The sequence below is a fragment of the Pterocles gutturalis genome, unplaced genomic scaffold (assembly GCF_000699245.1).
Source record: "Pterocles gutturalis isolate BGI_N339 unplaced genomic scaffold, ASM69924v1 scaffold5736, whole genome shotgun sequence".
NCBI lineage: Eukaryota > Metazoa > Chordata > Aves > Pterocliformes > Pteroclidae > Pterocles > Pterocles gutturalis.
Genome location: NW_010100207.1, coordinates 29,125 through 55,998, shown reverse-complemented (window position 1 = coordinate 55,998; position 26,874 = coordinate 29,125). Strand labels below are relative to the sequence as shown.

Below are 26,874 nucleotides of genomic sequence, written 5' to 3'. Positions count from 1 at the left end.
GGGACTCACAAGGTGCTGAACCTTTAAACAGTGAATTTCCGTACCTTGTACCAATCATTATTTTGATGCTTTATTTTATGTCAGCATTTTGACTGCTGAATCACATGGGTTTATCAAAACGTTGACACACAACTGACCAATAATCCACGAGCGATGTAAGGCTGAGCCTGGTGTTGGTGGGGCCAGCCTTTAAACCCAGAATACTGAGGTGAGCAGATAATGGTGCCTAAGAAACAGTGCTCTCACCACCTGTTTTAGCTCTGCCACAGACTCCAGTCTGACGGTGGATACTTTGGTTCTCTGCCCTGAAGTCTTGAGCTAGAGGAGGCTGTAGCACTGGGATGGTGCTTAGTTGTGCATTCACTGTGAAACTTAATACCTATTGCATGACTCTGTAAATTAGTTTGCATTCCTCATTGTGGTTCTGATGATGCCGGTAAGGTTTTCTGCTCTATAAAAATATGTATATAATCATATGCATGTTTTCTTGATGTACACACACACACATATGTTTTCTGCATGAGTATGCACACACACATCTATAGCTATGATTTATGCATGGAATCCCTCATGAAATTCAGGAGGTGTCTTCATCCCTGTCTCTCCCCACCACCCCCTCTGTGGGGTACTTTTTTATAATGAGTGCCCCTGGTTTCTCTTGGGGGAGCTACAGGGTTTTGTACTACTTTATATTTCCCTGCTTTTTTCCACACTTTGTGAAAAGACTGGACTGAGGCCAAGACTGAAGAACAAAACGAGCACTGAATAGATGAGAGATTGTAGGTGGGATGCTGAAGTCTATGTGAAGAGTGGGAGGGCAATTTGGAAAATCAGAATTGGATGTAAAGTTAACACAGCATTGTCTGATTAAGTCTGACTTTGTGGAGCAGAAGAATAAGTTTGTGTCAAGGCTGAACTCAGTGAAGTTTAGATTTGTTTATAGGTAGATAGAGAAAAAAATTCAACAGGTAGCTTCCTAATACCAATCCTGTCTCAAACTCTCACGTTTTAAGACTAAGTCAGGAATGTAGTATAATAATACCTTTGCTGCCTTCTAAAAATCTGGCAGAAATAGTTCTTCTACAAGTACAAGAGGCACTTCTACTTAAGTGCTAGCAAGTGCGACATGAATATCTAGGATGCTATTTCAGTTTGACCAAGTAGTTCGGAACTCTTATTAGTTTTCTGAGATGGCAGTAGGCTTTGGTAACAGTATTGGAGAAGAGGGTTCATAGCAAAAGCTAAGTAGCTTGGATTGCCTTGAAGGCACAGAATTAAGGGAATGAAGATGAAAGAACAGAGTATATAGTTTTCCTGCTCCACTGCAGCGTTCCTGCTGCTGCCAAGTGCGTGACTCAAGGCAGAGGGATGGAGACACAAGCATGACAGCTGGTAATCTCCTCTCTGTTGTGAAGGTGAGAGAGAGAGAGAGAGAAATGGTTATGTGTGCCAAAATCAAGAACCTAGCTCTTAAAATGATGGAGGAACATTTGAAGTACTGTTGAAGGGCTTCATATATTAGTCACGTATGTAAGTATGTTGCCACTGTTGAACAGAACATGTATGTAATATTGGGTGACTCAAAGCCTTCATTTTGCTGCCCAAGTTTAAATGTAAAGCATTTGAAACTTGCCATGCATTACAGTTGTAGGAAACTACATATTGCCATGATATTGTTGAGCTGGAGTAGAAGCTGAAGACGACCATCGGGGCTGGTGCTCTGAAGGTTGCTTGCTGAATTAAAACTATTTCCCGGGGAGATGCTAGGATACCTTTGCTTTTGTTTCCTATATTTCTGTGTTCTTTCAGCTGTAGTATAAATGGTCTCCAGTTTGCCAGCATTGTTCTTTCTTGTCTTGCCTAGAGCATGATGCTGCTCCAGGCAGCCTCACAGGAGAGGGGTGCAGGAGGGTGATGTTGCTTCCAGCTCAGTTTCAAATGTAGCATATTTTGTTTTCATTTTTATTGCTTTTCTTATCCTGTGTTCTGTCTGTTAGGATTCTGGATTATTTTTCCCCAGGTCTGTTTTTTAAATACAAGCTTCTTACACCCAGGAAAATCTTACTAAAGCAATTAGTTAGGGTAAAGTAATAATATATATAGAATTTTTTTAATTACTCCTGTGCTATTGACTGCATTTCATAAGCAGAAGTGGACCTCTCAGCTGCTGAAGAACATCAGCTTTAGCTTTCATTTTGACTTTGGTTATAGCTCTTCAGGCTTTTTTCTTTGGAAGCTTTCACATCTCTGCTATTTCAGTCATCTTTGAGACTAGGATTTGATGAGACTTAGCTAGTGGGAAAGCCGTACAGAGTCACCTATTCACTCTTTAAGGTATTTCCACTCCCCCCCCACCACCCCCTTCTGTTCCAAATAAAGGTTAGTCATCCATGGATGTTCTGGATTTAGGCTGTTTGTTGCCTTTGATTCTTGACAGTGGTTGTGGCTGCAGTGGGCTAAAGCAGTGGTCCAGCTGGAAGCTAGCAGGCTGACCAGAGAAGTCTATGAGACCCAACAACCGAACAGCATCTACTTTGCCTGCCTGCTTGCTGCCAGGTATTTAGCTTGGCAGCAGTTATTGCCATCTTCATGTGGATTTATTAAGGGGGTTGCAGGATTGGTGCTTTCACACCGTTAAGTTCTGCTCGCTCTCCTGGACTTAACCTGCATCAGTTAACTCAGTGATTTTCTTTGGTTGCAAAGATAAACACTATCCACACTTACACCTTTAGTTTTGCCCTTTCTTCAGAAATCCAAGATTGAAATCCCTAAGTGCAGCGCAGACTCATGGTTTTTAGTAGTCTATATTTTATACTGTGGTAAAAGTGCAAGTTGTTTCCACTGTTATTTGTGCGTGAACTTGGATTTAGTTTTCCTAGTAATCTAGTAGGACTGAAAGAATGGGCCTCAGTTGTTTGTTTTTTTTTCAAGTACTTGCCAGGTATAAGAGCGCTGCACAACGAGAAGCCTGTTGTTATGCTTCAATTTTATCTACATGGAAAATTTGCCTCCTTTTGCATAAGGATTCCGAGTGGGTTTTATACTCAAGTCTTGGGTAACTGGTCTAAAGCTGGTCTGAACATTAACAGTTATGTTGTGACACACACCAAGTGGCTGCATGTGTATTTGTTCTTTCTCTTGAATAGTTTTGCAAATTTCCTAAAAAAAAAAAAATTATTCTAGAAGTCGTCTCTAAAATTAGTTGTTTGGAATACATGTCAGTCAGTCTTGTTTGAGGGACAGTCTCTGAATTTTAACTCGAGTCTTGGATCTCATAGGGTAATCCCAAATTGCTTGAAGTATGTGAGAATGCTCTTTATTACACCTCTGTGAAGCCTTCGTAGAAGTGGCAAGTGTATATTCATCTCCTGAAGGCTTGTGAAGAATTTGCTGTAGTTTATGACAGAGCTCCTCAGCCTTCAGGAATGTAAACTAGCTTCAATGACATTACATAGATGTTCAAAAGGAATTGGCACATGAACAGAATTGGGTTTTAATACCTTTTTAAAAATTGTGTAATTGTACTCTTTTACTTGACTGAGCAAAATGATTACATGTTTTTATTTTTAAGGCTAGATAAAAGAGATTAAACACTCTTTTTTTAAGAACTGTTATGCAATGAATGTCACTTGGTCTGCAGTGTCTTTGCATACTTTGTTTCACTTCTGTTCTTCCTGAGGTTTGGTCATAGGCTTAGAGCTGTGCTTTGGCACCAGAAATTGTTACTGTGCAAACCCTCTCCTCATTTCATTCATATTTTGCTCTGCAAATAAGATGCTGGGCCGAACTCCTGAAATATAACTAACCGCCGTCCGTGGTTTCTGGTTATCTATATCAGCCTGGTCCATACAGCAGGCTTTTGCTGAATAAATTTTTTTTAATTTCTGCCTTTGTGGCTTTGTCTTTTGTTGTGTTGTCATAGGCATAGACTTGATGTCGCCTTGTCTCATCACATGTTATGAAAAGGATGTGTCTGATTAAGGGAGAGAGTTTTGGATGAGACATCTTGCTGGCTGAGCTTCATGCTCAAAGTGCAAGATCAGCACCCACCTTGGCACTGGAGGAAATATCGTGTAGTTTGATTTGTCTGCTTTCTTTATCAATGATGGGACAGAGGTCTGAAGATTTAAAAATGACTTAAGATGATAAGTGCTTAAAACCCGTTATATATTGAAGCAATCTGGAAAGCAGTAAGAAGGGAGGGGGGAGAACTTTACACTCATGCATCACTTGAAGCTTTTAGGGGATTATTTGGTAGGTAGAATTAATGCTTTTGAATAGTTGGGATTGACAACTTCTGAAGTCTTCAGGCTCTTGTGAAGTTAATTCTGGTAACTGTGTACTTACTTCATTGCTCATTTGGGGAAGGGGCTATCCTGGGAGAAAGTAGGGGAAACAGTCTCCCAGCCTGTTAGTTTTGTGTTTGTAAAACATCTGCTCTGAAGTCCTGAGCCTGCCTAGCAAAACCTGCTTGCCAGCAGGAAGGCAGGCAGCTGTTTGAAGGAGTGGGTCTCACTGGTACAGAGTGGGGCTTCGTTAGTGGGTTTCCCCCAGGGACAGCCTGTAAGCAAATGTTCTGTCTAATATATTTTCTGCTTAAAGAAAGAAAATTCCAGATGACATTCATATTTTCTTTGTGTTTATAGTGATAAGTACATGAATATTATACCACTCTAGTTTTTGAACAGGCCTTTTGTAACATGGGGTAGTCTGAAGAGAGGTTTTAACCTTTTAAGCTTTTACATTTTCCAAAGTTAGTAAAGATCATCAAGAAACAGACATCTAGACTATGACAGCAGTGAGCAGAAGTACCACCTGAACAATGAGAAGTTCCAAGAAGGGAATTTTGATGTGAGAGGCAATCAGTTGTTTTGACCAATGACTAAAATTTGTGTGTCTTTTGGCAAGTAGGGTATGTTTGCTGTTGACTTTCAATCTTATTGATGTTAAATGGGGAAAAACCCCACTCTTTGTGGAACACTTTATTTGTATAATCATTATCCCAAATGTAAAGAAGTTGTCTTTTCTTTCTTGACTGTGGGATTTGGACAACTTTTGGTAATGTTTAAAAGAATATGGCAAACATGTCACCATTTGCAGTATGTGGTCTTGCTGGGCAGGGGTTTCCATGCATGTACGGACTCCTATGTGGGCCTTGGAGAAGGAGACTGGAGAAATATGCCTTGCACCTAAGTTGAGGTTTCTGCTGGGGCTGCTGATTTAATTACCTTCAGAAACCCAACCCATTATCTCATGTTGGTTCCTGAGGATGCTTCATCTCCTCTACAAATTAACTTTATCCTGCTTATAGAAAGGTCTGCTCAAGTGGGAGCTTCAACTGCAGACTTTTGCTGGTCTCCAGGAAAGCTTTAGGCAAATGCTTGACATAAGTTTTGATGCTGTGATATGAAACCTTCAGAGAAGTCCAAGACCTCTTGGCAGCTGCACTGAAGCATGTGTCTGAACAGTAGTGCCCAAAGCAAAGTAACAACTATGGTGACCATGGTGAGAGAAGAGAATTTGTGCACTGATTTCTTCAAAGAGAAGGGAATTTTCTCTGAAGGTTGGGCCTGAGGTTTTTTGTGCTTTTCACTGGGCATTTGCAGAAATAAAAATGCACAGCAAAATTGGAGATATAGTAACTTTAACCAGAAGAGGCTGAATGGCAGCTACAAATCTTTGAACTGCTTTCTTCTTCCCACTCTCCTGGCTGAATCTGTTATATGGAACATGCAGTGTGTAGGTTTCAACATCCCCAGCATTTGCTGAATCTGGTAGGCGTCTTTGCAGGCTGCAGAATCGACTGCGGCGGCTGGACCCGTGAAGCCTACCAGACTGCAAAGGCCATTGCTCCATTATCCTACACACAAAAAGGGGTGCCTTTGGGCATGACTGCCCTGTGCATTGTGGCACGCTATGAGGCCATTGAGACAAAGTGATAGGCAAGCTTAATCAGCCTCAGTACAGTACAGCCTTAAATATGTCAGTTATCTTGGGGTTTGGAAGGTGAATAATACCCCTGTGGAGTGTTGCCTGGGCTGTGTCTCCTTGGTATGGGGCTGCTCAGAGCAGGCTGGGGACACCTAAAGTCACCTCGCAGAGTGCGATGTGGACGTGTCCTGGTTTTGTTGCTCCCAGAGCCAGGTTACTACAGCTTGTAAGATTGTGCTGCATTCAGTCTTGATTTAGCATGTGCTTAACAGCAACTTTGCACTCACTTTTAGGCATGGTGTTGGGTCTCTAATGGCAGACATCCTTTTAAAACCCAAGCTGTGTTTTCTTAAACATTTTATCCTTTAAAATATTGCACATGCATTTCAGATCACTTGAGCTTGCTTCCTTTCTGCTTACTTGGATTTTTTTTGTGTTTTGTTTTTTTTTTTCCTTTGTGCTTGCTAGTCAGAGAAAGAATTTATATTTTCCACATATATATATATGCCCACTTCTGGTTTTATGCTTCTCTCGCACAGTCTTTTGCTGTGGGTGAGTGGAACTTACTCGGCAAAGAAAGCAAACGGAGAGAACAGACCCATCGCCCCCCGCCCCTTGAAAGAGCAGAGGGCATGTGGAATAAATCAAAACGTGAAGCATAATAATGAGGTCCCATGGGAAAGGGAGCCTTGCAATTGTGTGCCGGCGTGCACTCCCCTTAGAGACGGCGGCTGGGGGGCTCCTTTCTTTCTTGCCTGCATCTCCTCTCCCAATGTCACCAATCCATTCACCGCCCCGAGAATTGATTAACATTCGTCGAGAGTCTTGGGAGACAGGGAGAGCGGAGGGCGAGGGGAAGAGGGCGCGAGCTGGTGGTGCTGGTCCCCACACCAGGGCGAGCTGGGGCATGGTCGGGTACAGGATGGCTATTTTATAGCTGGGGACTGTGGTGACGTATGGCTGAGCACTCGCTGGCTCGGCTCCTCGTGGACCAGTCAGCGGAGCGAAATTGAAGCTGACAAGACTTTTCTGGCATTTTGGAAAGGACTGTAATCTACTGTAGGGGAGAACAGAGCCGCTCAATCACTGCCGCCGTAAATAGGAGACGGAAGGGAGTGAGAAAGGAGGCGAAGAGAAAAAGTGCTTGCTGGGGGGGGAGGGGGGGGCGGCATTTTTGGTGGATGGTATGAAGCCAGCCATGGAAACTGCAGCGGAGGAAAATGCAGAACAAAGCCAAGAGAAAAAAGGTACCCAGGGGTCTAACAATAGCCTGTTTAAATCTCTTCATTCAGGGGGCTTAAAGAGGTTTAGGCCAGTTTTGTCACTTTTTCCAATAGCTCTTAAACAATCATTACTGCATCTTTGGGCTTTCAGCCATCCTTTCCTGCATGGCTTGAGAATGAATTAATAGAACGGCAATCTTTCTGTCTGCGTCTGTATTTGCTTAGAATCTGTCCTAACCCTACCTGAAATGGTGTTTGCAAAAGAAGTCTTGTTATTGCTGTGTCTTTGATGGCTTTTGGTAAATTTGGTTTACAGAGGTAGCATGTGCCTGTGTGTTTGCATGCTGTTTTCAGAGCTGTAATCGGGTGTTCTCATTAAGACTAGCCATGTAGCAAGGCTTTGCAATGCAGTGTGGGAGACTGAGGTTATAATAATGTATAATAGATTATGATATCACACAACCTTTGTGTAGTTAGCTGGATGCCAAATGCTACTCTTATTTTCAAATTAATTTTCCTTTTCTATGGTGTCACCTGGCAAATTTTGCCTTTGTAGAGGTCTGCCTGTACTCTGATAATGGGAAATAATGGAATGAGCTTCACAACATTAGGTTTCAGGATGTGTTAATCACCAAGAATTGCTGCTTAATGGAGAGAACAATTCCATGGTAGTGATTTTGTGGTAGGGAGATTGCAGTGCAGGAGGAGAGGTGCTTCCTCCATTCCAGCCTTACAGGTGATTTATTTGGTCTGAAGTGCTGAACTTCAGAGAGTAAATTCAGCTAGCAAGGGACCGTTTTGTTTCTGCATCATGTAATTTGTCCCAAATAGATGTTCCTCTTCAGTGTAGCAGACTGCTGTACAAAACATAATTTTTTTTTTTTGCTAAACGATACAGCAGTAACAAAATCATTAAAATTTCCACTGCCTTTTTACAAGCAATAGTATACTGTTGAACCTGTTGTGTGTCATTTATAAGCAATCTGAGTGTCTCATAGGTATAAGCAACTGGTACAGAACTAATAACATTTCCCCAAGTAGAATTGTTTAATTTATTGTTAAATAGTTCAGATAAAAATGTAATGACAAATACCGGTACTGTCCAGTACCAGATTTCATTTTCCTACTTTGAATCTGATTCCTCCTATGCGCTTTGTATAATTCAAACCTAGTTTCAGTTTCAAGTAAATGAAATTTGTCAAGTGATTAGACATAGTACTTCATAATCCCTTAGGTATTTCACAAAAGGAGGTCCACTGATGAGAGATTAAACTCTGAAGGCCATTAGTGTATGTGGACAATAACCCACCTCACTGCAGATTTTTAGTAATTAATGTATAAAATGTCCTAAATACCTTGGCTATAAAACCACCTTGAACTCATAGATCATTCGTCAAAAACCATAGCAATTTTTTCTTCTGATTAATGAGTTATATTTAAACTGATAGAACTCATGTACAATAAACACCAAAGAAAGTTATCTGTATGCGTTAGCAGCTGTGCAAAATGGGATGTGTTGCTGAGTGTGTTTACAATGAGTTTATGGTTTCCCTTTTATTTTGGCAAGGATGAAAGCACAACATGTAGAACAGTAAATCTGTTACCAAGTCAAGGTGGTTGATCTGTTGCTTTCAGAGGATGCAACCAGGGTAAATTCCTATCTTAATTTTACCACCACTTCCTAGTTTTTCTGTGGTAATTTTATACTTTGGATCTGTTACATTGGTATGTGTGTGTAACACTTCAAGGCTTTGATCTTGCCAGTTCCCTAATTTCTGAAAGTAACGCATAGTCTCTCACGTTATGCTCTTTGTATTCTACTGACTTAAATTCCCAATATGTTTCACAGCAAATTAAAATGCAGAAAGCCGAAACAGTCTTACTCCTAGTTTCAGTAGCAAAATAAATAGCCCAGATCCCCCTGCAAAGCTACTGTCATTAAGTGGTGATGTAGGAGGTTTTGGGGGGCAGATTTTCTGAAGAGCTAAGACTGTCTAGCTAAGTCAGGTATTTAGATGGGCTCAGTGGGCGTCAAGTACCTCTGAAATGGCAGGATTTTTCAAAAGGGCTCTTTCACCAGCAGCTCTCATGGAGCAAAATGAGCTTTTTCTCTTTGCAAAGAAACTTCTTGGAAAATACAGCCTCTTTGCTTTGGGTTTAAAATGGAAGCTGACCCCTTCAAAAATGTGTCCATTTACTGTCCAGACTGGATCCTTCTGCCTGCTATGCCTTACATGCTTGCCAGGCTTGCAATAATTGCTTCTTTAAGATCCCACCTGGACTGCCTGTAATGGCTGTCCTTCATGAGATGCCCTAGATCCAGTGATGGCACAGAAACACCACAGCTTGAAGCAATTGAAGGGCTATCACAAAGTCTTTTAACTCTTCCTTCCAGAAATTAATTGCAAAGTCCAAGGAGATAAACCAGCCTCAGAGAGGGGCTTGGCGGATGTCATTATTGCTCAGACTGAGCAAGAGAAGATCCTGAGCATTTCGCTGCGGGTACTCAGGTTCACACACAGTCTGCTTTGCACTGCCAAGTTCTGAGGAAAGTATCTGTATTTAACTGTCGGCAAATTGTACTTTTAAGCTAAAAGTTCTTTTTCCACTAGCAGAATTTTACACTACAGGCTTCCAGGTTGTATTTTTTAATGCAAGGACTCCTCATTGATGGACTGTAATAGTATAGAGTAAATACCTGGAGGAAGTTGGGCTAGGACTACATGCTGTCTGTATACAGGGCTCCCTGTACTCGTGAGAATGCTGGAGAGCAATGCTGCCTGAGCACTTGGGATGAGCAGCGAGAGCTGTTTCCATTTCAAGCACCTAATACAGTCAGATCTGAACAGTAGTGTCGCATAGGTACTGGTTTGTTTTTCCCATCCCTGTGGCAAATGTGGATGGCCATCTATTTTGGATTGAAGTGTAGTTGAGACAATTTACACGTGCTAATGTGCGTTATGAATATTTACTGATTGATAAATGAAAATGATGGATCTCATTTAGATTTTTAAAGTTTGCTAAATTGTATATGAATTCCCATTTTATATTTTAACTATTATTTTCCTGAATCCCCTGCCTGATTCAAGCAGTGGTATTACCCAGCTGATGGATTCAGTGTTTACATCAGACATTTGTTTCTCTGCACCCAGATGAGTGGCTGCTGCCCCAGTTTTTTTGATTGGAAATGGAACAACACTCATGTTGATGGAGATAAGAATAAGTCAGCTTTATACTGTGTATCAGCAGCCCTTATCAGAGCTGAAGCAAAATGTTTAACAGATACTTTACAGGGCTGCAGGACAGATTGGGTGCATTTTAAAGATGAAGGTTTACAAATTATTACAAATGACAGGGTTTATCTTGCAGGCATTAAATTAAATCAAAACGTGAGGACTGGGCAGGCAGATTTACTGAGGTGGAATAAATAAGAAAAACGAAATGCCGTTTTGCATCAGCAGTGAAGGATATAGATCCTTATATGCTTAATGCAGAGACAAGAAGTTTCCCTTTCCATTTAACTATGAGAAATACTACCAAGTTGCAAAATTCCAAAACCAAAACAAAATAAAACCCAACTGTGGATGACCATGGTGAATTCACCAATTACACATGGGAGGATGGAAGAAAGCCATTATACTGGGATATTGTTTCCTTGTATGAATGCATATGATGTTCAAATTGCATATGCGGTGCTGAGGAATAATGAAAACCAGCCTGAGCAGCTGTACCCAGGGTTTCTTTTAATTGACTCTTCCCTACTAATGTGCTCTTGATGAAAGAAGACCTCGTGCTCGGGAATGGCTGCGAGCCTTACTATTTTCGTCATATATGAAGAGAATTTTCCAATTTTAAACTCTAAATAGACAAGTATGTGCTAGTCAAAAATAGAAAGAAAATACTTCTCTTAAACACAAATGTACGACTATGTGCAGTAGTGTAACTGAAGCTGCAACGTGAGAAAAGAGTGCATTAATGTGCCGTTTATTTCACTTTTAGCAAAGTTCTTTTTATGCAATGAGCTTACAACATTTTGATGCATCACAGATGTGTTTTTCATTATAGCAAATTGAAAAAATTGTCTTTTCTATGTGTGTTATGGTTATTTGTCAAAATTATCAGATGTACTCCCTTAACGTTAGGCTTACATAGTGATATCAGAGCTGTTTAAAGATTTTAGTATGCTGCATATTTTTTCCCATTTCAAGCAGTTTATTGGTGTTTCAGATCCCCTGAAAACAACTGCTTTAAGTCCCTGAAGAATACAACTGTAGGAAGAGAGGTCCAGCCCAGGGAGAATCTGGGACACGCGATATTGTGGGGATAATAATTTGGCAGGCGTAGTGATTTAGGTTTTAATGAATAGGATTTGGTTTCTAAATAGGAGGGGGTTGAAAAACACTTGCAGAATGTACTCATACTAGCCTGAATGACCTAATGAAAGCAGAAAACCTAGACATATGAGCCACAGGATATGGTAACAGGGAGGAAAAAAACCCAGATGGCACTATGTGTGCACAATGGACTCTGCAGTGGGAGCAAAGGGGCTCATGAGGGGACAGAAGAGGGGTGAGGGGAGCCCCCTTCAGTTACTCTGACCTTTCCCCATTTTCTGGCCAGCCTTGCTCCTAATGCGGTATTCATCACTAGATCGCCAGATCATAAACAACCCAATGACAACCCTCTCTTTGCTCTGTTGGACTGTGTCATTGGCTGCGACAGATGAATGTTGTAACTGTTTGTTTCCTCTAAAACCATATGCTAAAGGCAGCAAGCGTGAGGATGTTGGGCACTGGGAATCTTATTATAGGCGTGCAAGGTGATTCATCCCAATGAATATTGAACAACACGGTCGCCATCAGCATGCCTGAATGATGTGACATGACATGTTGTCAGTCCTGTAGCTGCTGTGTCCCTGCAGGATGGAGTACAGCCTGGTTCAGACAGGAGGGCTTGAGCTGCGTGAGCTTGGCTGCGTGTGGAGAATATTGTAACCTAGACCTGAGAATGCGATTTGTGTCATAAAGAAGTAATTTAAACTTATTTACTTTCCAAACTGTTGGGGGTACAGCATTAAACTCTGATTCATGGCTACTGTGTGCAGTAGTTGCATGGGTGGGTCCCAGTGAAGTCACCAAAAGATATTCTGACTTCAGGGGTTGTGCTGGGCGTGCAGTAAGGGCTACCAGACAGCCATTGCTAAGCAGCTCCTTGCAGGGCATTGGAAAAACTGAGATTCCTTATGGAGTTCGATCTGTCTCCTACTGAAGGAAGCCCTGCTGTTGCAAAACCAGAAATTACTAATTAAAAAACCCCAACTTCATAGAATATTTTCACTTACTGAAATGATGCTACAAAGTTTACATGCTATCTCCACATTTCAGAGTTTGATGTTGGTCCCACAGCAGGCAGTGGTGACTTCACCAGCATCACCTCAGGCTAAGGGAGAAAGACAGGCTGCCTGCTGGGCTGCCCTGAGCAAGGGGCTTTTGTAGCCACTGCAAGAGGAATCTTGAATTGTGGGTTCAGACCTGCCTGGTACGATAAAAACCATTTGGTGCCAGGATTTTGGTCTAGATGCTGCTGCAATGAAAATTAAGATTTACCAATGTGCAGTAAGTAGCTTCAAAAAAGCAGGGAGCAGACAGTTGTGATGGAGAGGGGAGACGGTAGGCAGTACTAGCAAGGAATTCTGTTTTTTTTTTTTCCTGTTATTTTGTAGACAATTCAATTATTATGGCATTTCTTGTGATCTCATAAACGGGATTGTTCCTGTGTAAGCAGAAGGCGATTATATGATCCTGAGCGTGCACAGTCATTTTGGAACAATACTTTCAAAACATTTGAATTTGGTTGTGCTCATAAGATGTGGGATTTGCCTTTCCTAAAATGAAGAGTAAGTCATATAAAGCACAATAATGTCTTTTAGGAAAAATATACTACGTGATACCTACTTGCTGGTTTGTGTGTGAGCTGCAGAGAGGGGAGAAATACCCAGTCACACAGTATCCTTCAGAGAGCCATTGATAATAAGTTTGCATCCGAAACCCAGAAGACTATTTTAGTATTGGAGTTCATTTGCTAGTGTAGGAGATGAGCAAATTATTGTTTCAAATCTCAAGATCCAACATGTGGATTCGAGGCCAAGGTTTTTTCTCTTCTTGACCTATGTAAATGTGGCTGTGCTAAACTCGTCGTTGCGCCAACAGCAAAATCTGCATGAGAGGGCCCAGGTCCAGGACCTTCTTAGCCCCTCACAGGCCAGAAGTTGATGGCATTCCTACTCTGCCTGCCCCCCAAAATTTCTCTCCAGTGTATGGTGGGCTTTTAGCATCGTAATCTTCACTTACTGACAAATTAAGTGGGATTTATTTTGGCCAGAGATGATGGCTACTTTTGCACTTAGCCCCCGCAGAGTGGAACTCTGGTATATTTTAAATAAAGGTCTGCCTGTCTCACCCTGGCAGTCTGACAAAGGCATAGTGGTGCTGAGGGGGGGACGACATGTAGGTTCAAAAGTGGTTTGATGTTGTTTTGCCAGTGGCCTCCTTTGGGGAGCTTGGGAGCCCTGTGCCAATGACTGTGCAGGTGGGTCAGGTGTGTTACTGCACATGGGGTCTTGTTGCTGACCTTCATCTGTCCTCTGAAAAGATGAGGAGAAGGATAACTGTTCTCCTTCACGGTAAACCTGGAACAGGTCTGTTTTAACATACTTGGTCCAGATTTTTGGATGTGAGCAGAGGCTATGTGAAATGAAGCCCATGGGGGTTTTTTTGGTTTGGGGTTTTTTGGGTGGGTTTTTTTTGTTGTTGTTTATTTGTTTTGTTTTTTGGTGTAAAAAGGTAACGGAGCGAACTCATGTGTTTCCCCTACCTCTATGCACAACAATAACCATTTTCTTTGACAGATTTTAGAGTCTTTCAAAAAAACAGGTAATGTGGTTTTCCATGACTTTGTCTTGCTTTACTTCTGTGCAGAGCTCTCTGCCGTGGACAAAGAGGGAGAGGTGAGAGTGGGTGGGGGAAAGGAATAGAGAGTCCTTCCTTACATGTTTAATTCAAATCTTAGGTGGAGTTTTAGATATTCAACCTTTCTTAACACCTGTGTGAGCATTTCCCTGTTGATCGTCCCTCCCACCCCGTCCCTTGGTTTGTAAGGTTATGTTGTTTCAGTTCTGAAACTACTGCGTGTTTTTCTGGGCTCTTATTTTTAAAGTTAATTGACTGAAAGTACTGAACTAAAACTTGCTGGTGACACTGACTTTTTACCACCTAAAATTGGCAGTGATCACCAGACCAGAAATGGAAATTGGCAGGTACCACTGGATGTACAGGAGTTCAAGGCCACACCGGTACCATCATGTGCCAGCATTGAGAGGCAATATTAGTCCTTTGGGGATTCAAGGTAAATAAAGGGCTGGGTGAAAGGGAAATGGAGAGTTCAGAAATGGTAGTAGCATAAACCTAATGCTTTGCACTAGTCCTAACAATTTAAGATAAATGTTCTTCTGTTTTTCTTGTTTTATTTGTTAAGGTTGTAAGAGTCTAGTTCCTTTCGTATGAATACCTGACATAAATTTAAATTTGGTTGTTAATGCTTGAAAGACAGTAATGTGTGGTGAGGGACACCTCCCTTTTAACTGTGCTGCCCAGTTGCTTCAAAACTGTTTACACATGAGACAGTGTAGTATGGGTTTTGTATGCAGATGAATCTATCAAACTGATCAACCATAAATGCAGTAATTGACACTAAAGCAGTGACAGCACATCCGACTTCCTGGTCTCCTACAATATGCTTTCTAGACAATATTTTGTTTGCATTTTTCCCTTGCTAGAAGCGGTAAGTGCATATGTCAGAGCCTAGAGGAGGATTTCAGCTGAGACTTTAAAAATGATTTGGTGATTGATTCTACGTGCCTGTCTTTTTGATATCTGGCTTGAGACCTCAAAAAGATCTTATTTTGTTTTCTTGAAGCTTTAAGATTTTGGGGGGGAATTAAGTTTTGAAGCATCTCAGAAAGTCACCTGAAATCAAGCACACGATTGATTGCTTTGGAAAATTCCAGTCTGACTGAGGGTTAACACAGTGAAGGATATACATGCTCAGAGATAGCATTTTGCAGCTAGCTCTATCCAGCAATCCTCTTCTCTTTATGGAGCTGATTGACTGAAGCCTGCTTGACAGCTTGTTTACTGGAGATGCCTGCCTCTGCATCACAGACTTTAACAGCAATTGCATGGAAATATTCACCAAAGCTTGCTGCCTCATCCTTCCCCTTTCCATTATATTTTCACACACATTTGTTCCTTAGGATTCAAAATGGCTTTTTTTTTTTTTTTTTTTTTAAATACGTAGGTTGCAAATCATCTCCATCATCAATATCAGTATTCATTTTGGCCATATTTTATGACAGATTACCTGGGTGAGAGACTCGGGGCTGCCAGAAGACATTCCCAAACTTCAAATCAGCACATGTGGGATATTTTATACATGGATTAAATGCTTCAGGAAGGAATGATAGATTATGAACACTGCCTTCCTGGGCAGTGTAGGACATGGAGGGAGCAGGCCAGGTGCCTGGTTATCAGGGTCTTGTGCCCCTTCAGCTGTCCCCAGTGATGAGACATGTCCATATGTGCTGGCACAGATGAGCCAGAACACAGAGGAGACGGACAGCCTTCTGTTGCAGCAGCTGGGAGTCTGGCACCTGAAGTGATGCTAGAAACCCTTGTTTCGGCAACTGAACTCTATTCAGGCAGCCTTGGGAATCTTCCTGAAATAACATGCACATAAATGTGGTGCCTGTCATGGAGGAGTTGAAGATGAAAGGATTCTTGCTGGTAGGGGTAAAAAAAAAAAAAAAAAAAAAAAAAAAAAAAAAAAAAAAAAAAAAAAAAAAAAAAAACCAAAAAAAACCAACCAAACAAACAAACCAAAAAAACACTAACAAAGCCCAGATATGACAGTTCAAGGGAAGGTGCTTTAAATGGCTGCACTTAAAGAAATTAAAAGGTCTTTAGGCAGTAATGAAACTGCTCTGAACAGGTCTGAGTAAGACCAATCTGCCAGTGATGGATTAGCCACAGTGAAAATATTGGTCTTTGCTCCTTTCCCTTAGATTAGAGGGAAAATGTCGCTTCAGTCACAAATGACAGCTGTAACATGCCTCCCTTCAGTACTGGCGTACAGCTCCCCGCTGGTGGGTGGCATTGGCTACTGTGATGAGATAAACTCTCCCTTTCTTTGACAAGCCACATTATTTCTTGGGTGCCTTTACAGTACGGATATTTCTATTTTGCCTCCTCTGTCAGTGTCTGAATGGACATCACTAGGAGAGCACCTCTGTGACAGTCCTGGTGGCATCCACCTCTTCTCCTAGGGTCTCCATGTACGACATGATGTCCCTTCCTGATTTTAAGCTTTAATCTGGCACTTCAGGGAAGGGTCAGCATGGGATATTCACTGCAGTGCTGAAGGCAAGACATCCCCAGAACACCTGCAAGCTTAATGAGCCTTTCAAAATGCCTAAAACATTTTTTCCCATGAAGCAAAGTACCATATTTTTTTTTAGTAAGAGAAACTTAGCAATGGTTGTTTAACACAAGTGTAGCTGTAGGCACTCTTCCAGGCTTGGTGGGCGTTGTTTGCTTTATGGCAATCTTTTTTTTTTTTTTTTTTTTTACTAACTTGCTTCCCCCAGATGCTGGGAGGTGTTTCGGCTGCTTTGTGAGCACATAAGGGCATGTGAATGTGAGTATCTCATTGAAGCAGCTTGTTCCTTTACTGAAGCAAGCTTACATGTTTAAAATGGTGTGGTGGGGACTCAACTGGGGAAATACCTGCACGAAGGCTATTGCAGGGCAAAGGACTTCTGCAGTTGTGGTTCAGGTTTCTTACCACTCCTTCTAGTCCTATAGTTCGGTAAACATCTGGGAAGATCCTGGCATCTTCAGTTATCTCTGAAATGGAGAATTTACCTTCAGAATCTTAGATCCACCAGGCTGAAATCCCCACACATGCTGTTTTTGGCCCTCAGCTCTAGGGAGAGAGAGGTTGTGTTTTTGTTTGCTTCTTTATAGCTAGGGAGGAGTCAACTTGGGAAGCGGTTGGTAGCAGTGGCTGAAATCCAGTGTGGCAAAAGCCTTGCTCTCCTGCTGAGTGCTGAAGGCTGATGGAGAGTGAGGTGAGTTACAGCTGCCAGAAGGGTGGAGCTAAGAGTCTCGACTCCAGTCTTCCAGGTAAGATACTCACCTTATTAAAGTCAAGTCAGCTTCAAAAATTACATCAGCCAGGTGCGTTTGGAGGATGGTTGACTCAAGGAAACCCAAATGTCCCTACAGAAGGTTTCAGAGAACTGCTAAAGTAGTCCATGGGACTGAAATGCCTACGGTGCTTTTGTACTTCCCCCAGTGAGTTTGTCTAGACCTTCAGGCATTTGAATATCTTTGGCAGTCTTCCCATTGCTTCACCGGTTTTACCTTTCTGGCTTGAGTTTGTCCAGAATTATTGCCTGGGCTGGCACCTGCTGAAGCAGTAGTTCTTGCATGTTGACCCTACTGACTGTTTCTCCGAGAAGGCAAAAATAGGTGAAGCGAGGAGAGAGAGGTCGGGGTGAGGGCAGAGAGGAGAACTGTCTTCAGGCATGTTGAACAGCGAGTTGTTGATATGTCATCTGAGAGTTACAGCCACAGTTTGGACCAGAGGCTGCTCTTGCTGGTACAATGTGTTTGCACTTTGAGCTCTACGTGTCAATGAGCTCTTCCACATGCTCAGGCTGTGCAAAAGTCCCAAGGGTTATTTTGGATAGTAAAATACTAGAATGAGTCTTAAGGAGGAATAATGCCAGAGCTTCTATCAGTACTGCTTGAGCAGTTCTGTATGTGAGAAGTCTCTTTTTAAATCATCTACTTATTTTTTTTCTGAAGTAGCTTATAGCTAAAAAATACCCATCCTCAAGGATTCCCATATTTCCCTGTTTGAAGTAAGGCCTTTTCCAAAGTATATAGTAAGTACTTTTCTTCTGCTGTGGTTTGCACCATTTTTTTGGGCCACAAGTAAAACAGAGAAGACATGAATTCAAATAAACAAATGTTTTGCCTGACCTTTGTCCAAGAGCAATAAAGCTGGTCAACAGTAACTCTCTCATCCCACTGTCTCATGGGGCAGCAGCGTTCCTCCCGAGCAGGTCTGACTCCTTGGTCTCACACAGTAAATGCCTAGGATTCGTATTTGCAATAAACATGGATGTAGTGATTCGTATTTCATAGATTGCACTCTCTGAAAAAGACACCTTCAGAACACCTGTAAGCCTCATGAGCCTTACAGAGGCAGGGAATTATATAAATGGGGAGTGTGTGTATTTCAGTAAATTTGAAGAAGATAAATTAGATAAGGCCTGTAAAAGACCATTCAGATAATCTGCCCTCACATGAAAAAGGTTTGGTTGCTGCAGGGGGAATGATATTTTTTTGTTCTATAAGAAGTACTGTTTTGGGCCTGAGATTTGAAGAAAAAAGGGGGGTTGTATTTACTGCTGTCTGTTCTTAGTCTTCTCTGTCATTTAACAGCATCCAGAAGAGACAAATCTTGCCTTGGTAAAAGGTAAAAGCCTTTTCTCCAATTTGAATGTCATGTTTTCTTTAGTGAAAGGGAAAAAGATTTAGCTTTTGCTGTTGATGAGAACATTGATAACCTCTGCAAGGGTGTGGTAGATTTTTTTTTGTTAATCATATTATAAAAAATGTGCTTGATTTTAAACCTATGCTTACTGTATTTTTGCTGGAGTATTCAGGAGCACCTTATTATCGTTACTCATACAGTAGAGATACTTGGTGCTTTGTGGATTTAAAAAGGGGTCTGCTAATGGTGCTTCCAGGCTGTGAGATGCTTGTTCTTAGTGTGCACCAGTTCTCCTGGTTTCTCTGTGCCAGTTCCAGCACAGGAGTCATGAGCAAGGATTTTTAGTTCTCTGCTACACAAGAATATGGAAGTATCTAATGAAGTTTAAAGATGGCAGGCTTAAAATTGATAACAGAGAATGGATACCTTCTCAGAAGTGGGGAACTGGCTGTATGATAGTGCTGAAACCATATGTCTCATATATGTATCAAGAATATGAGGAGAATTTGTAATTAGTGCTGATAACCTTCAGAAAGGAGCTACTTGTTCTTTGAGTAGCTTTTAAACAGTAGAGATTGGGATGAAACTTCCTGGATGGATCAGACTAACCCAGATCTCACTGCATTTCACTTGAATGGAGCATCTTTGTGCTAGCCACTGTGAAGGGTGAGAGTGGTGGTCTTGAAGGATTTCAGGTCTGATCCTTTGTGGCATCCCTGATGGCTGTGGTCTCCAAAGGTCAGGAATATTTATGATTAACAACTCTGGAAGAGAGGGATGCAAATGCAAGGGGAGATTATCGATCTGGCTAGACTAAAGTAGCCTTGCATTAAGTTTTCTAGCTCTCATGAAGAGTTCATTTTTGGTATAAGTTAATTTCACCACTCCTGATTTGGGGAGGACAAAAAGGCAGAATTAGGAAAGGTTAAACCTGAAAGGACGTTTTCTGTGGCAGAGCTTTAAAAGGTTTGTAGGAGGAAAATATAGGATTTTTTTCTATTTGAGCTCATCATTCATTTAGTCTGTTTAATGTACTTAATCCAAAGTGTGGTGAGTGAGCATTTTATTGTAATTAATAACAGAGGTTTTAGCTTTGTGTCATGTCTTGTAAATCAGCAAATTTAAGATGAACAGGAATAGGTAAGGATAGAGCTTCAATAAATGCTTCCAAGTGATTTAACATACCACTTTTTTATTTTAGTGTCCTTATTAAAGTGTGGAGAGAAATTTGTCCCATGCTTTAAACTTATCCTTGTAAGATTAAATGTTTTATCTTATTGTACTTTTGCCACTGACCCTTGGCTGCTGGTGTGGGTGATATATGTGAGAAGTAGAGTTATCTTACTGCCAGGTGCTGGCTTATTCTCACACAGGGAAGAAGGGGGTAAATTCCATTTTTGCTTCTGAGTTATTGGTATATTCCCTCACTGCTTCCTCCAATAGCTGTTAATCATGTTGTAAGGTATGAAAATGTACATCCCAGCACACATAAGCCATTCAGATTGGAGATTTTAAAAAATACAGTAGGTGGCAGAAAGTAAAATTGGCATTTGCTTCCATTGACATAAAGTTTGTTTTCTGACAAAGATCCATGGTGGTTTAGGACTCCAGTGGTATTATGCAGTCTTGGTATTGGGTAATCTTCAGCTCTGGGGAGACAGGGTGAATTTAAAGTATTGAGTTTTCCTCTTACATCTATTTGTGAATTGAGAGGAATGCTCCCAACACCAGGCTCCCTTGGATATGTAATAATGAGCCTGATTTACGTGTGACTGCATTTTAAGATGTTATCTAGTGCTTTTTCTTTCCTTGGGCCTCTTGCAACCTTCTTTTTGTTAAAACAGTTCCTCCACACATGGTGTTTGAGCAGTGGTGCTGAAGTCAACAGAGATTGTGGTTCTGTGGTGGAAGATGCCGTATAATTTCTACCACGTATTAACTGGACAAGTGTCCAACATGCCAGGACTTCTAAAAATACATTACACAATTACAGGAAGTGATGAGGAAAAAATGGTGCTCATTGCTTCATCTTTCAGAACAGTGGAAGAAATGAGACTTCTAAAGAAAAGAGAGTGGAAACTAGTTCAGAAAATGGCCACAGCCTGGAGGTTTAGCTCTCTGAAATGGAAAGCTTTTCAAACCTCCTTTCATGTTTTCTTTGTTCCATGGTTTTTGTTCCATAGTGACCTTGACTATGGGATCAATGGTTCTTACCTGAGATACACTGAGGCACTAGTTCAACTTAGGAGGAGTTTGGGACATCAGAGGATGGGCTGGTTTTCTGTCCAGGAGGTGTGGACACTCCGTATATCATGTTTTCCATGCTTTGCTTTGAGGGATGGCTTTGTGAACATATGTCTTGTCTCAGCTTTTCAAGTCTGGGCTTCAAGAGCTGATATGTGAACTCCCTAGAGCAAGCCCTGGGAATACTCAAGACAACTTCCTGATCCCTTTGCATTGTCTTTTGTCATTGCCAAAGCACAGGACATTAGTGGGATAAGTTAGAGTCGGAGAATTGCTTTTTTTTTTTTTAAGACCGCTTTGCGTTAATTCTCCATTACCTTGCTTTTCTGAGTTCAAATCTTAAAGCTGTACTTAAAGTATCTACACAGTTGCCATTTGACATGGGAAATTGAATGGCTAAGCCCCTGCATATGTGCAATAGCCCGTACACTGCTGGGTAGATTGTATAATTGTTCTTCATACATTAAGCAACCAAGTGCCAATTTGTGTACATATGTAGGTTCATCCTTTACCAATTTCCTGTGACTGATAGTTTCCAAGAGATTAAAAGAATAGCTGGTTCCTGTTTTTTCTCTTCTCTTTATTTTTGTCCTTTAGCAAGAATATTTGTGTGTGTGTGTGTTTAATAGCATTCATTCCCTAGAGAATAATCTCAGTCCTTGTTCTAGCTGGCCTCCTTCTGAGAGTGTGTTAAATCTGTAGCCAAGATCACAGGCAGCTCTGGGCAAATCATTGGGCTGTTATTAACCTGCCTCCATGGCAACTGCTGCTCACCAGCCTGAGGACAAAAAATGTTTTTATTCTGCTGAGTTGCACAAAAGGTTCTAGTGATGCCTTCCACAAAATGGCCATTGAAAGGGAAGATGCAGTGATGTGTGTTTGTGCTGTACAGTTTCATATTTAAATCGTTTTACACTGCTCTGTTGGAAGTGGATATACAGTTGAAAAGTACAGCATGTTTGCCATATGGAAAGTAAAAACTAGCAGAAAATTGGAACTAAACTTATTTTAATACTACTTACTTTTGTCAGCTCGAGTTCACAGGCCTTCAGCCTGCAGTTGTCATCGGTGTGTTTGCAAGTTACTTTACAAGCATGAACTAGGCAAACATCATCATGGATTTTCAGTTGTATGAAGATACTTGCTGACTTGGGGTTACAGAGAGAGACCATAAAGCAGGTTGCCTGGGAAGGTTTAGTGTTTTGAAAAAATCCTCCAATCTACATCAGTGATAGTTTGCAAAGCTTGGTAAGCATATCTAAGTGCTTGAGGAGCTTCAAAATTTAGCTGGTTTTGAAAGCTGCTCTTGGCACTAGTGTTTTAGGCTTGCTTTAAAACAAAATTATAAAACCAGCTCTATTGCTCAGGCTAGGCATGGATTTAAGCTCCTCATAAAGAGTGTTCACACTGGGATCTGGGGGGGGGAGGGTCTGGCAGCCTCAGCACCGTAATGAGGTTGCATCCCACAATTAGTTACCCTCAGGTAGGAGGCTATGTAGCTCTGCTGTCAGTTTGGGTGCAGAATGACTGTGTGGAGATGGGTACTGTCTCTTGGAAACGTGCTGGTTTAGGGTGCTTCCCTAAACCCGTGCTATTTCCCTGTGAACTGAAGTCCCTCTGCTTTACGCCTTAGTCTTGGTGTGAGGGCGAGTAGTTTCTGCAGTCCCACGTTTGGGCGGTTTTCTTTGCTTTGCTCAAAATAGTGGGGTTGCTTTAGACACCTCTCGGGGCATCTGTTGGCCTTGGTCTGCACTGATAAAATGAAGGTCACCTAAATATTGTGATGCCTTTTTATTTGGTTTGTAGAGGAGAACATAAAGAGTATGGCCACAAAGATGCTATATGCAGCAGCCAGTTGCTGGGAGGTCAAAGGGGGTTTGCCACTGTCGGCTTGTGTTCCAGGGATTAGTGGCAGACACTGCCATGTGTTCAGGTCAGGGATCCAACAAACTCTTCAGGGCGAATGTTCTGATGGTGGCCTGGACAGCTGGCTGTACAGTACAGGGTATTGGGAAGACAGGTACCTAATTATGGGGTGTTAATCATCACTCCTGGGTCTACAACAACTTTTAGCTTTGTCAAGCAGGCTGCCCCCATTTTCTGAAGCCAGCAGCTTTTCTTTCGGACTTTGGCAGTCCCTTGGCTTTGATTCCTAGCTGTTCTCATTTCCTGTCTTTCCTGTCTGATGGAATCCTTCTCTGAAGCAATCTATGGATCAGCACGATTAGGTGATCAACCTCCTCCACAGCAAGCAATGATCTAGTGCTCAGTCACCACCTTCTTTAGGAGTGTGGCCCGAAAGGCCGTTCATTTTGTGCTGGGCTGTGGCCACGCATGTGTTGAGCACTGCCTGCTGGATCAGAGCGTGGTTACTCTTGGATAATCCTTTGCTGCTAATCCTGCGCCAGGTGCAAGTGTTTCTTGGATTAACTCTCAGAGGTTTGGTCTTGACCTGCAAGCAGATGCTGCGGAGGCGAGCCAGCCTCACGTGTACAACTGCCGTTGCGTCTGGCTTATGAGCTATACTCGGGCAGATTCCCCAAAGCAGAGGATCGCTCTGCAAGGTCTGGCATCTGAACTTAACTCTGGACCTGTGTGATAAGATGAAAACCAGAGGTGATTTCCTCTGATAGCACGCATTTGGATTTTGTTTGCCCTGTCACTGCTAAGCTGCAGTGTTTGTTCATTCAGCAGTACTTCTGTCATTAAGATAGTTTCTACTAAGTGGACTCCAGCTGTGGGCTTGACTATAAAAGCTTCCCAGGCTTGTTTCTGTACAATGAAATTTTGTCTGCAGTTAGCGAAGTGGCGTTTCATAAGTAATTTCAGTAGTGATAGCTGGTTAAGCCTGACAGGGACGCTTGCTGGTGACTCTCTAAAAGGAGAGTTTCCAACTTATGAAATGGGAAAGCTTTCAATTATCAGATGCTTATTATTCCCTAGTGCTTCAAGAAAGTGCCTGTTCTGCAACTCATTCATTTGTGGGGAAGGGAGAGTGATAAAAATAAACTTGCCTCATGTGGTGGATGGAGACTTGCTGATCTTCACGAGAAATTTTTGGGGCTGGAAGATGTGATGTGATGTATGCGTTTGCCAGCTGTCTCCCTGCTTTCAAATGTTTTGTCTGTTTAGCGCTTCCCTGTAGAAGCAGCAGGCTGTTCCTGCGATGTGCAACGCTGGTCGCTCCATTAAACGTTGTCTTAATGGCTTGTGTTTTGAACAGTTGTATGAAATGCACATTAATGGAGACAGCTTAATGCCATCACCCTGAAGTAATGAATTGGTATGGATTGCCATTACCATTATAGCGCAGTTAAAAGCTGTGTTTGTTTCCGATTTAAATTTCCCAGTTTTGCAAGCAGATGGGTTTTCAGGCCGTGTGGTTGGGAGACCTGGCAATTCAGCTGCAACCTCCTTATTACAGCATTTGTAGAGCAGCAGTTCTGGGGGGGTGTTTTGTTAATTCAGACTGCTTAAACAATACATTTAGTTAAAATTATGATTATGCTCCTGCAGACTATATTCAAGGATCACTGTAAATCCAGTGTATCCTATAAAGCTGGGAATGTATTGTCTGTGTAATACAGCTTCATCTCGCTGCTCGATAAAAATTGCTACTCTTTGGGCCCCATTCAATTTTCCTGTTGTTAAATATCTGTATCCCTATAACCTTGTACGGATTTATACAAAAAGATACTTGGGAGCCATGGGAGAGTACAGGGCAGTTAAGTTTTGCAGACCTAAGTGTGTGTTCCTCTTCCAATGAAACTGCAAAGTATCTTGTACTTTTCCAAAAGGTTTCATTGTTTTGAGTGTTTGCTTCTCTGGCTTCCTGAATGGTGCCAGCATAGCTGGGGCTCCTGCCGTTAGTAATGGTGAAACGCAGTAAGCTCTGTATGAGCAGCAGAATCACAATGGATGACTTTAGACGAGTGATTTTTTTTCTTTTTCCATTTCATAGGCTGTCTCATTGATCTCCTCTTGATCCTGTAAAGATAGGAGCACTCAGCCCCCTTTCTGGGCTTTGAGTCCATACCAACAGATCTGTAGGTCACTGCTTTAGAGGATGATGCTGTCTTGCACCACCTATAGATTTTTGCTTATCAGGTCAATGCCTGGGCCTTCTAGTCCCTATGGCTTTTACCAAGTGGAGGACAGATATTCTTTTCCTCATAATTTGCTTTTTGCTCATAACATTTCTTTTGCTTTCTCTTTTCTGCTTAGGTTGCTTTGAATGTTGCATTAAGTGCCTAGGAGGAGTGCCATATGCTTCACTCGTGGCAACCATTCTCTGCTTCTCGGGGGTAGCATTGTTTTGTGGCTGTGGCCATGTGGCGCTCACGGGAACCGTGTCTATCCTCGAGCAGCACTTCTCCACGACTGCCAGCGACCATGCTTTGCTGAGTGAAGTGTAAGTATGCCTCCCATTTCCATTGTTCCTCATAACACTCTCATGCTAAGTGAGTAGAGGTGGATTCAAACCTCAGTCTCCATCCCCGAGTATTAAGTTGCTTGTTTGTCCAACAGCACTCAGTGGTTTTTTGGTGTTTACGCACAAAGAAACAGAGTGTGTATCCTGCTTAACCTGTTTAGATTGAGACCAGTACAGTTTAATATCTTCATCAATGACATACAGTGGGCCTGAGTGTACCCTCAGCAAGTTTGCAGACAACACCAAGGCGAGTGGTGCAGTTGACACACGTGAGGGAAGGGATGCCATCCAGAGGGACCTGGACAAGCTTGAGAAGTGGGCTTGTGCAAAGCCATGAGGTTCAACAAGGCCAAGGGCAAGGTCCTGCACCTGGATCGGGGCAACCCTCAATATCAATACCGGCTGGAGGATGAAGGGATTGAGAACAGCCCTGAAGAGAAGGACTTGGGAGTTTTGGTTGATGAGAAGCTCGACATGACCTGGCAATGTGTGCTTGCTGCCCCAAAAGCCAACCGTTGTCCTGGGCTGCATCAAAAAAAGTGTGACCAGGAGGTTGAGGGAGGTGATTTTCCCCCTCTGCTCTGCTCTCATGAGACCCCACCTGGAGTACTGCGTCCAGCTCTGGGACCCCCAACATAAGAAGGACATGGGCCTGTTGAAGCAGGTCCAGAGGAGGGCCACAAAGATGGCCAGAGAGCTGGAGCACCTCTTGTATGAGGACAGGCTGAGAGAGTTGGGCTTGTTCAGCCTGGAGAAGAGAAGAATCTGGGGAAACGTTATAGCAGCCTTTCAATATATATTGTGGGCTTATAAGGAAGATGGAGAAATGCTTTTCACTAGGGCCTTTAGTGAGAGAACACAGGGTAACGATTTTAATCTGACAGAGGGTAGATTTAGTGTTTGGTGACACAAAGTTTGAAAGGATGACAGGAATAACAGGCAAATGTTGTTCTGTCCATCTCCCCTCGGAAGAAGGTGGACTAGTATTGTACAAATGAAAAAAAGGGAGAGAAAGGACTGGAAAGAGCTTAAATGTTTGTCTCTGGAACAGTAGCCTTTGGAAATACCCACTGGTGAAATATTCAGGACTTTTGTGTTCTGGAGGCTTCTCCATGAAAGCAGAGGAAGGGTGGAGGCCTGCATCAGGGCCCGTGCCCAGCCCCACCAGTGCGAGCCTCTCGTTCCCTAGTTGTGGAGGGACGTGTGGGTCCCAGGCTCTGGGCTGGTGGTCTGAACATGCTGGGCCTTATGCCGGCCCTCCAGCTGGACCGCCAGGCTTTGAAAATGCTTTTGTTCTGGCAGCAGCGAGGAATTCTGCTGGAGTCGCATTTCATGACGACTGCCCACTGGTGTCGGGATGCTGACTGGGTCTGGGTTCAGCTTACCACGGGCCAGCACCAGCCACAGGGTGGCTTCTGGAGCTGT

At 42.3% G+C, this 26,874-nt stretch overlaps 1 protein-coding gene across 2 annotated transcripts in view; it reads left to right on the top strand.

Moving 5' to 3' along the window:
• Positions 1–7,117: 7,117 nt before the first annotated feature.
• Positions 7,118–26,874, top strand: part of GPM6B (glycoprotein M6B) — a 30,524-nt gene continuing 10,767 nt past the window's right edge. For both annotated transcript variants that reach the window (XM_010078791.1, XM_010078799.1), the window contains exons 1-3: positions 7,118–7,178; positions 14,439–14,558; positions 25,242–25,428. In XM_010078791.1, coding sequence (XP_010077093.1) covers positions 7,118–7,178; positions 14,439–14,558; positions 25,242–25,428 — 368 coding nt within the window. The remainder of the gene's footprint in view (positions 7,179–14,438; positions 14,559–25,241; positions 25,429–26,874) is intronic.